At 35.0% G+C, this 11,956-nt stretch overlaps 1 protein-coding gene across 1 annotated transcript in view; it reads left to right on the forward strand.

The window, feature by feature from the left end:
* The first annotated feature begins 3,342 nt into the window (after positions 1 to 3,342).
* Positions 3,343 to 11,956, forward strand: part of LOC102587053 (probable polygalacturonase) — an 11,122-nt gene continuing 2,508 nt past the window's right edge. The window contains exons 1-2 of the mRNA XM_006367374.1: positions 3,343 to 4,041; positions 11,365 to 11,485. Coding sequence (XP_006367436.1) covers positions 3,604 to 4,041; positions 11,365 to 11,485 — 559 coding nt within the window. The 5' untranslated portion in view covers positions 3,343 to 3,603. The remainder of the gene's footprint in view (positions 4,042 to 11,364; positions 11,486 to 11,956) is intronic.

The raw sequence follows: 11,956 nt of genomic DNA on the forward strand, positions 1-11,956 counted from the left end.
ACAACTAGTTCCAAAACATGAATGTAAGCAAACAACTACAAAATAGTAAAACATGCCCACAACCACAATATAATATAGATACCCAAACACAATATCTTGAACCAAGTAATTCATGGAACATGTCCCACATGATTACAAAATGCACATACCGGGTCCTCTTATGAAACACACACACAAACTGTTATTGTCTCGGTGCGGTACCCAAGCCAATAATGTTAGTATTCATATAAGGCATGATATCCGATCCAACTGTTAGTATTCATGTATCGACGTTGTATCCGAGCCAATCAACAATCACAACAACATGCACAATCACAATCAAAATGAACAATCACACTTGAAATCACAAGCAAAATAATAGGTTCACCGCATGAGATCATCAACATGATGTCATCTCATATTCTTCCTTTATGTTTTCCCAACATGAATTACACTAATGATACTATAAAGCAGTAGACATGCATATATACATAACTTGGAAAATGCACAACTATCACCTACCTCAAATCAAGACTAGGAAATTCTAAAGAACCTGAGCTTTCCCTTTTCAAAGTGTTTTGTCTTGTTCTTGATCTAAACAATAGTGAAAACACAATAATCGATCAATAGTGGTCTTATTATACCTAGATTATAACCAAATCCTAAACCGCAGTCCAGTTCATGATCATTTGATTCAAATGAGGATTTTTTTCCACCATTAAATCAAGTTAATTAAGACCCTCCCTAGGAGTAATACGCCAATAATACTCCATATGAACATACTAAAATACAGTTGGCTCGGGTACCACACCAATACACAAATAATGATTGGCTCGAATATCACATCAGTACACTTACAGTTTGTGTGTTGCTTCCATGAGAGAACCGGTATATGTTATTGTAATCATGTAAGACATGTTTCATGTGCTTGTAAGTCAAGACTTGTGATTGGGTGTCTACATCTGTTTTGACCTGTTGATATATGTATTTGCTTGTATAACTGTATTCTAATTTTTTTTTCCACATTCATATCTTAGAACTGGTCGTGTACACTACGATTGTGTACTGATACTACCCTTATTTTTTTGTTGAGTACAAAGCATATTTAGGCAGGTGTCTCGAGACCTCAACTTTGATACTCATGATATCCAAATCTAAGGATGATCTATTTCTTCTGGGCTGCCATGGATTCATCCTAGTTCTTTGTCCATCTTTTTGGAATCAGACATATCGTAGACTCAGTTTATTGTTTTATTTATTGGAGTTGCATCCCCTTATTCTAGATACTTTAGAGTTTTGGTACTATAACTTTCAGATTTTAGGAGGTTAACTTCTGCAAATATTTTGAATAATTGATTAAATTTATAGGAACTTGATTCTTTATTTGTTTTAACTGTTTCTTAGTATTTTATACAATGACTTTGTTTCATAAATTGGTTTGATGAATTTAATTTGGATTAGTAATTGATTCTCCTATGAACGATTTAATGTGAGTGTCACTCACGACGGCTTGGATCGTGACATCACTCTTGTTCAAGCCTCTTTAACATTTTAGTAACAAGCTTCATACAATAATAGGTATGAATGAATTTACCGTGTCACCAACTGGTCTACTAACTAGGAAAATGGTAAAAAAATATCTCTCTTTTAGTCTATTAGCTAAATTTATTCCTATTTATACTATAGGTCGTTATCAAAATTAACAAAAAAATTCTTCTTTTTAGCACTTTTTCACCATGACAAGGTGAAAGCCTACGTGGCTGACATTTGAATAAAATGAATGTCACATAACATGTCATTTTAATGATATATATATATATATATATATATATATATATATATATCTCTCCGACTTTATTTTTTTGTTGAGTACAAAGCATATTTAGGCAGGTGTCTCGAGACCTCAACTTTGATACTCATGATATCCAAATCTAAGGATGATCTATTTCTTCTGGGCTGCCATGGATTCATCCTAGTTCTTTGTCCATCTTTTTGGAATCAGACATATCGTAGACTCAGTTTATTGTTTTATTTATTGGAGTTGCATCCCCTTATTCTAGATACTTTAGAGTTTTGGTACTATAACTTTCAGATTTTAGGAGGTTAACTTCTGCAAATATTTTGAATAATTGATTAAATTTATAGGAACTTGATTCTTTATTTGTTTTAACTGTTTCTTAGTATTTTATACAATGACTTTGTTTCATAAATTGGTTTGATGAATTTAATTTGGATTAGTAATTGATTCTCCTATGAACGATTTAATGTGAGTGTCACTCACGACGGCTTGGATCGTGACATCACTCTTGTTCAAGCCTCTTTAACATTTTAGTAACAAGCTTCATACAATAATAGGTATGAATGAATTTACCGTGTCACCAACTGGTCTACTAACTAGGAAAATGGTAAAAAAATATCTCTCTTTTAGTCTATTAGCTAAATTTATTCCTATTTATACTATAGGTCGTTATCAAAATTAACAAAAAAATTCTTCTTTTTAGCACTTTTTCACCATGACAAGGTGAAAGCCTACGTGGCTGACATTTGAATAAAATGAATGTCACATAACATGTCATTTTAATGATATATATATATATATATATATATATATATATATATATATATATATATATATATATATATATATATATATATATATATATATATATATATATATATATATATATATATATATATATATATATATATATATATATATATATATATATATATATATATATATATATATATATATATATATATATATATATATATATATATATATATATATATATATATATATAACTTTCCGACTTTAAAGGCTAATAGTTAAAAAGAGAAAAGAAAAGAAAAATTAAAGTCGGAAAAGATTAAAATCTAAAAAGGAAAAAAATCTAGCGCTAAGATTATAACATGTCACATGATATCTATTTCACCTAAATATTAGGCTACATCGACTCTAACCTTATCATGATGAAAAAGTGTTAAAAAAATATTTTTCTTTATTAACTTGGTAATAGCATGAGTATATTTACTAGCCCTTTAATATATAATTAGAGAAAAACAAAACCAATAAATGGTATTTTTGACCCTTTCCACTATTAACTAATATGTCATTAATCCGAAGTAATGGGAAAATTGACAAAGAAGTATTCATTTTTGAAAAAAAGTCAATTATTTCAAAATAAATTTACGAATTTGGCTCCCCTTATCTATCGAGATGAGAGATATATATATCTTAATTATTTTTTAAAAATTAAAATTATATTACATTAACAATTATTATAATTATAGTTAAGTCAACATTTCTCGATTAGGGCAAATTGTATAGCCACATGTCAGCAGATAATGCAAGTAGCATCAAAATGAACATAACACCAACTGTTTTCAAATTAAGGGTTCTTAAAGACACATACATTTTTCCTTAGAATGCAATTCATCACCATTTACCTAACCCCTTCATCTCACTGATCCAGACTACTACACTTCACCTTCCAAATTCTTTAATTTTTTTCTTCTGATAATTCACTTCACATTATTGTTTTTGCTAGTTGTAGTACTATATTTTCATGCACACAAATCACATTTCTCCTATCTTCACCTTGAAATTCGATTTTCTACATTATGGTTGAGACTCTAACGCCATCGTCTTCTTCATCCCGGTGGACTCAATTCCATCACCCACGTCCATGGATCACGTCACTATTCTCTAACCCCAAAACCCTTTTGACTGTTCTATGGATCGCCGTTATATTTTCTGTTCTATTGTGGCAAAGGGATGCTACTACCGGAATATTGTTTTTCCGGCGGGATTTCCCGGTGAGTCAGATGCCGAAGCTGAGGACGGAGGTGTTTAATTTGACGGAGTTTGGAGGGGTTGGTGACGGCGTTACATTGAATACGGCGGCGTTTGAGAGGGCAGTGTTGGCTATTTCTAAGCTTGGTAAGAAAGGTGGTGGACAGCTTAATGTGCCACCTGGATATTGGTTAACGGCGCCGTTTAATCTTACCAGTCATATGACTCTCTTCCTTGCTGAGGGAGCTGTGATATTGGGTATTGATGTAAGTACTCTCTTCATCTGTCAATGTTTAAAAGTTGTGAATTTTGAATGCTGCACAGTGGAAATTAACTGCTAATTGCTTATAGTTTACTGTATGAACTTTTGCTGATTGTGGTAGACAAGCTTGCTACACATGATTTGGATGTTGAGAAATTGTGCAACTGTATATGCTATATATGGTGGATGTGTCATGTGTCTTATACTTGGTAAGGTCTGCATACATTCTACCCTCCCCAGACCCCACTTGTGGGATTTCACTGTGTATGTTGTTGTTGTTTTGTTGTGTCTCATACTTGGTTTTTCGAAAAGTGAGGATCAAACAGTTTCCTATCTTGAGTTGTAGATGGAGATCTCGGAGAAGCTATTTGTAGTGGATCTATGCTAAGACTCTTTTTCTATTGACATCAACCAAACACTTGGAGAACTCTACTGTTGGTTAGATTACATTGCATTAGAACATCCATGATGCTTGGTAGGAATTCTATGTGTATAATTGTGGTATGCTTTCCACCTTCATTGTTATGTACTTTCGTTGTTGGCATATGTTCCTATCACCTTAATGTGTGTAGAACTATTTTGGTATATATTACCTCCAATACGTCTTCACTCATTTGCCTTAATTCATCATGAATTTCTTTTTTCATAGTTGATGAGGTCATAACTTATGGCTTTCCACTTGCCTTTGTTTATATTCTTCAACTTCTGATTCTACTCTGCTTTCCAATTCATTTAGGTTTAGCAACTATTATAATCATAAATCCATAGGTTTGTCTCTAGCTAGCAGAAGAACAAAGGAAGATAACACACTTGAGTTTTAAAGGTAAAACTTTAGATTTCAGAAAATCTGAAGTTAAATGATCAAAGCCAAATGCAAATGGAGTTTTTTTTCATAAAGAAAGAACAAATGGAATATAAAGTTGCAGACCCTGTTGTTTAGTGTAAAGATGTCCATAACTCCCTAATCCTTAGCAAACTTGTACTTCTAATATCTTTTTAAACTGTAAAATGATAAACTTGTACCTCTAATTTATTCATAACTGATTAAACACTTGAAGGAAGAAGGCAACAAATGAGAAGTCCAATAATTGGTCTAAATTTATAGAAGAGTAGATCTCCTTAATCTCTTGAAAGTACTCTCTTTGTCCTATTATATCTTTTACTTGTACTTTTTGTCTACCAAAATAAGTCAACTTTCCTTAAAAAGGATATTTTCTAATAGGAAAATCTTAATACATCCTATATGCTTCTCATAATGTTTGAGACCATTCCACTTAATAATATCTTTATTATTATTTTCAACTTTTTTCATATTGGCGGTGCACGGCCAGCTGAGAGTACCTTGATTTTTCCACAGGTATACAGTGGATGAATCAAATTTAAATTCTGATTAGATGTTCTTTTATCTAACAAACTAACTTTTCAACTGATCCCTTTGTCCCATTTGTGAGACACCACTTGATTATATTGGAGTTTAAGATGATAATTTGGATTGTATACACGGATAGGAGTGGCAAAAAATAAACATAATTGTTTATAGTTAATATACTAGGGAGAGATCTCAATATAAGTATAAAACTTAAATTTTCTATGTTAAATGGTCTTGAATTCTCGAGTCTTATGAAGGTTGAACAAAATTATTGAACACTCTTATGTTTCTATTCTTCAATAATATAAAAATGCTATGTATAACCCCCACATGTTCCCTGATCAATTACTTAACAACACATATTCCCAACTTCTCTTATGTTGCGAGTCAAATTAGGACTAATCTAATAGGAAGGATGCAGTATATTCTGAAACATATCATAATTGGACTAGAGCTCTGTAGCATGAAGAGGACAACAGGACTAATTGATAGGACAGATGGAATATAATCCCACTGGAGACTGTAGTTTGAAAACTTCTGAATCGTGCCTCATTTATGAATATTAACTGCTTTTACAACCACTTCTTGGGTCACATCCCAGCTGCACCTGCATTATCTGCATGGTGCATCAACATAGATCTTTGGGTCTCTGCTTTGGCCTTTGGCTCAGTTCACCTGTTTTTAATAATCTCTAATTTTTCTGGTTGTTTCTTCTCATTCTTTTACTTCAATGCATAGGTGGTCCAGGGAGACTGATCTATCGCTGATTTATGATTCCATAGGTTCTTTGTTTCAGTGTTCACTTATAGTTCACCCTCTTTTAATATTCTCTTTATGTACTGAATTTCTGGTTGTTTCTCCTCTTATAGCTCACCTCTTTTAATATTCTCTATATCTACTGAATTTCTGGTTGTTTCTCCTCTTTTTTTCTCTTCAATGCCTAGGTGGTGCAGGGAGTGTGGTCTATCTCTGATTTATGATTCCATAGGTTCTTTCTATTGGCAGTCTTATAGTCACCTCTTTTTATATACTCTGTATGGAGTGACTTGCTGGTTGTTTCTCCTCATTCTTTCTCTTCAATGTCTTCTATGTGTTACATGGTTTTTGGTCTTGCTTCGATTTATGATTCCTTATGATCTTGTTATCCATCTGAGCTTTTGACAACTCCTTGTGATTGTTATCCAAAAATAAGTGGATTAAGTGATCTAAGAACCGAGTTTGTTGCAGCGTTTGCCTGCACTGACTATGTATTTTGGCTCATGGGTGGTATAAGAGTTAAGACATGATCCTTTTCTTTGCTAAGTCCAAATTAAAATTAAAAGGATTTGATGATGTCAAATTTCCAGTTGCTGCATGTGTGTATTGCCTCTATTCATTTCCTCCGCTCCCTCCAGTTACACTGCTTAAAGTTTTTAATTCCTGTGGGTAAGTGTGGTTACAGATGGGAGGGTTCTGTTGTAGGTTTACTTTTGAACTAACTGGAAATTGTAGCTGGTCATATATGATGCTTTTCATATTAATATGTCATCGAGGTAAGGCATGCATATAGTTGGGTGGATGGTTTCTCAAGTATGTGATCTTGGGCTTGACATTCTGTGTCAATGTTATAAGCATACTGTATTTTTTTCCTACTAAGATCACCATTGTCTGCGAGTCCAGTTCCCCGATCCCTTTTAACATTTTTTCTCTTTTTCTATTCTTGCTTCTTTTTTTATTTCTTTTGGCGTTTTGGTCTTTGGGCTTATTGTGAGAACAAACTTCATGTCTATTTTGATAGTTCTATTTCGTTTCCAAAATCAAAACAGAAAATTGTGTTTGGACATGAAAACAGAAACATTTGTGGAAAGATGCCAAAACATTTTGTTATTAAAGACATGTAAAATGTATCTTGGGTTTAACTCAACCCCAAAAGCTAGCTTATGAGGGGAGGATTGTCCAAGTCCATATAAGGAGACCAAATTCCCATCCCTTTTCCTATGTGAGAATTCTTAACACTCCCCTGCACGCCCAGACCTCGTTAACTAGAGCGTGGACACAATGATGTGGGTCCAACACCGGTGAACAAAGAATTGGGATGGGTCTGGCTCTGATACCATGTGAGAAGTATAAGAGAAAAATATTATTGAATTGTTGTATCTACATTATTACAGAAAGACCCTATTTATAGGCTCCTTTTCCAACTAGGACACTATAATACAATCCTTTTCTAAGTAGGACACTATATACTAATCCTATTCCTATTTCTATTATTTTCTAAGTAGGACACAAAATTATGTGGTTGCTCTATAAACTTCTTCACAATGCACTGGTTGCCGAAAAGTGCTCAAAATCTAGTATAAAGTATATCGATCGTGTTGGAATTAATAGACGAGTCAATATTAAATAAGAAAGTCACCAAAAAATTGGCCGGAACATGCTCCAATGCCGGAGTATTAGATTTGATGGCTGAAAGTGGTCACAATCTAAGAAATAAAATTATATGGGTAGGGTCGGAATGATGGCACGACCCAACTGAAAAATAGGAATTATATAGGAAAGATCGGATTGACGGCACGACCCTATTGAAAAAGAGAAATCATATGGTAGGGTCGGAATGATGGCACAACCCTACTGAAAAAGAGAAATTATATGGGTAGGGTTGGAATGATAGGACAACCCTATGCAAATCAGATTTGAGAAGTCATCGAAAAGACGAATGGAACCACGTAAATCAAATCTGAGGAGTCACCAAAAAGACACATGGTGCTATGCAACTCAGATATGAGAAAGTAGTTAGGAGAGATCCACGGTGCTACACAAATTAGATATGATAAAATAGTCACTGAAAAGATGACTCGGTGTTACACAAATTAAATATGAAAAAGTAGTAACCGGAAGGATGACATGGTGCTATGCAAATATGATATGAAAAAGTAGTCACCTGAAAGATGGCATGGTGCTACACAAATTAGATAAGAGAAAGTAGTCACCGAAAAAATGGCACGGTGCTACATAAATTAAATATGAAAAAGTAGTCACCAGAAAGATGCACGGTGCTACACAAATACCGACAGATATCGGCAGCGGAAGCTTTCGTTCTCTACCAAGATTGTGGAGGCTCTGATACCATGTAAAGATGGATCTTGGGCCTAACTCAACCCCAAAACTAGATTTTGGGGAGGATTGTCCAAGTCCATATAAGGAGACCAAATTCCCATCCCTTTTCCAATGTGAGAATTCTTAACAAGACACAAACAAGGCTTAGTCCTGCAAAAATATTCTGCCTCATTGACCTTCCTATAAATTGGTCCTTCTCCGTCCTTGAGTACCACTATTACATTGGACATCCTTAAATACATCTATTTAACGAGGGAAGGATGTAGCTATTTTCCTAGAGACTACTAAAAGTCATGTAGCTATTTGCCTTTTTGACACCAAGGTTTATCCTTTGGGTAAAACTGCCCTGCTTATGCCAAACTCAAGGTATATTAGTGATTGGCTTGGTGGATGCATTAACATTTCAATTGAAAGGTGGGTGAGAATTTACCATAAACATTATCGGCTATAGAGTATCACCTTAATCTGCTTAAGATATTTTATTTTGTATGTCTAACATATCAATCATTTGGCTCGCTTCTTGAGCCAATCTGATTTTATAAAAACAATGGTAAATAGCAAAATCACAGATTGCCTTGGGAAAAACTCTTTTCCTCTTCCACCTGTAGAGTGGTTATATTCTAAAGAGGCCTTCTAGGCCATTACCTACTTCTTGCAAAATAGTTTGAATTTTGAACTTCTATCATTCGAAGCTGTTTGGTCTTTTTGCTATTTTATCAAACCCCGATTGTCCCATTACTCAAGGTGAACTTCTATTGCATGATCTCCATTATGCCGCTGACTAGTGACATTTAACAAAAAGGTGGTTTATATTTGTCCAAATACATAGACAACCCCCTAACTTGTCACAAATTTTCATTTAGACATCTCAACAAGGGTGTGACCTATTTGACACTTGACCAAGAATCAGCCAACAGAATAAGTGTGTGTAAATCACACACTAGTGATGAGACATCACTGCAATTCAAAATTAATAACTCACACTGAAATTAAGAAAAATTAACACCATGAAAAGAAGTGCTTCTTCTTCCCCTTTTCTCTACTTGCAAGCTCAGATAGACTTTAATGCAGGGAGTTCTGTTCAGTGTGCCATAGAAATGGGTAGAAATCATCAACCAAAGATGTCGCTAGATGGGGGTATCTGTTGAATCCTAACTCTTTTCTCTGCCTTGGTCTAGCCTCCTTTCGTAAAGTTCGGAACTATAGAAGCTTTCATGGATCCTTAGGGAAAGGGAACCTAATGCGAGCAAATTTGAAAACTTCCGTCGAAGGTACTTAGTCACTAACAAAAAAGAAAGTAATACTGTAATAGGAATTTAGAGGAATTTGATAATAATTCAGCAATGATGGTCATGATGCCCAAATCAGACTCATATCCTTCGCAGTGGTTTAATTCCATCAGTTAGTGAGGATAAAATCCGTGAGTTAAATTAGTTGAAGCACTATGTGTGTCATTAATCCGTAGGTGTACTTATAGATGTATACTGCTACATAAGTTTATTTTTTGACAATTGATTGAAGTTATTAAATTAAAGCTAGTATAACTAAATTCTTTATAAACACTTAATACTTTATTAATAAGTTATCTCGTATAACAGCAAAGTGTCACCTTACATATGTGTGTATGTGTGTGTGTGGGTGACATAAACCCAAGATCAATCTAAATGCCCTATCAACCTATACTTATTGGCAATAGGCATAGTTAAAGCACTCCAGTTATGTTGACCACACCCACAACCACATTGTGTTGGATCGACTTGGTGCAGGCTGCAGCAAGGATATTGCAGGGTCTGAGCAACATAGGTGCCCAGCTTCTTATTTTTTCCATGCCAGGATAACACACACTCTTGGAAAGTATAATCCATGAGAAGTTTCTCGAAGTGCCTTTTAATATCTTTGCCAGTTCAACTTTTTCTCCATTACAAAAAGTAATACTTTGGCCTCCATGCTACCACCTTATATTAGGCATTTTTGCAGTTTGCAAATCTAATACTAATGACTGTGCAAAGTTAGAAAAAGGGATTCAAGTCCTAATGGAGGGACTGCAATTTTTGTCAATATAGTGGCATTCTCTATGGGAGTGGCCTCTATGGCGGACAAGATGAGGGAAGTGAGATTGAGATGGTTTGGGCATGTGCAGAGGAGGTGCGTCGACACCCTAGTGAGGAGGTGCGAGAGACTGGTTGTAGGGGGTACGCAGAAGGGTAGGGGTAGGGGTAGGCCGAAAAAATATTGGGGAGAGGTGATTAGACAATACATGGCGCAACTTCATATTACCGAGGACATGACTTTAGATAGGAAGGAGTGGAGGTCGCGTATTAGGGTAGAAGGGTAGTAGGGGTAGAGTGTTGTCTTGCCTTGCGAAGGTTTAGTGTCTGGTGTGGATTAGTCGTGTCCCTGTAGTTCTTGCCATATGTTGTTTATTGTATTCCGATTATCACACTATTTTGCTTTTGTTATTGTTTCTCTCCTGTAGACTATACTGTTTTTCTTATTCACCGTTATGCTTTCTCCACTGTTTTTTTCTTCTTTTATTTGGGATCGATGCACTTCAGCCGAGGGTCTTCCGTAAACCGCCTCTTTACCTCCATGAGGTAGTGTTATGGTATGTGTACACTCTACCCTCCCCAGACCCCACTTTGTGGAACTTCACTAGGTTTGTTGTTGTTGTATGGTGGCATTCTCTGTTCTTTTACAATTATAGACATTTATTCATTGAGAAAATTAGCTGATAACTTTTTCATACTGGCCCATCATTTTGCATATTTCTCATTGCTGAAACTATCTCTAATTTTGTTTTATTTCAAGTGGCTGAGCTTATGACATTTCTGTACTTCTCTTTGTATCTGTGATGCTCAACAGGATGAGAAGTACTGGCCTCTCATGCCTCCCTTGCCTTCATATGGATATGGGAGAGAACATATTGGACCACGCTATGGAAGTTTAATTCATGGACAGAATCTCAGAGATGTTGTAATCACAGGTTGGCGACTTGTTTCTGAACGTTTATGACTGTCAAACTGACCCTGTAACTTCACCGAAACAGCAAGAATTTTGCAATGTGAAGTTCCCATAGTTTCCAAGTTGAAAATATTGATGTATTTCTATATTAGTTATATTGTCATCATTATTATTGCTAGTGACTAAATCCACTGCGTAGTATTGGAATGAAGTGGGTCCAAATGGATTGAAACAGATATTGAGGATTCACGCCAACCCGAACTAGCTTGGGATTGAGGAGTTATGTTACTTTTGTTGTTTTACAATGATTGTGAATCATTGAGATCAATCATGTGGCAGGTTAATATGCATTGTTATAATTTTTGTACCGGAAGTGTCCGTGGCTGGTGTTCAAATTACAGATATTCCATCCACACTACTGAAGAAAAACTCTTTGCATTGACTGGTTATTGATTTATTAATTAGGGGGGGGGGGGGACACGGGGGAAGCAGT

The sequence above is a fragment of the Solanum tuberosum genome, unplaced genomic scaffold, assembly GCF_000226075.1.
Source record: "Solanum tuberosum cultivar DM 1-3 516 R44 unplaced genomic scaffold, SolTub_3.0 scf00788, whole genome shotgun sequence".
Classification (NCBI taxonomy): domain Eukaryota; kingdom Viridiplantae; phylum Streptophyta; class Magnoliopsida; order Solanales; family Solanaceae; genus Solanum; species Solanum tuberosum.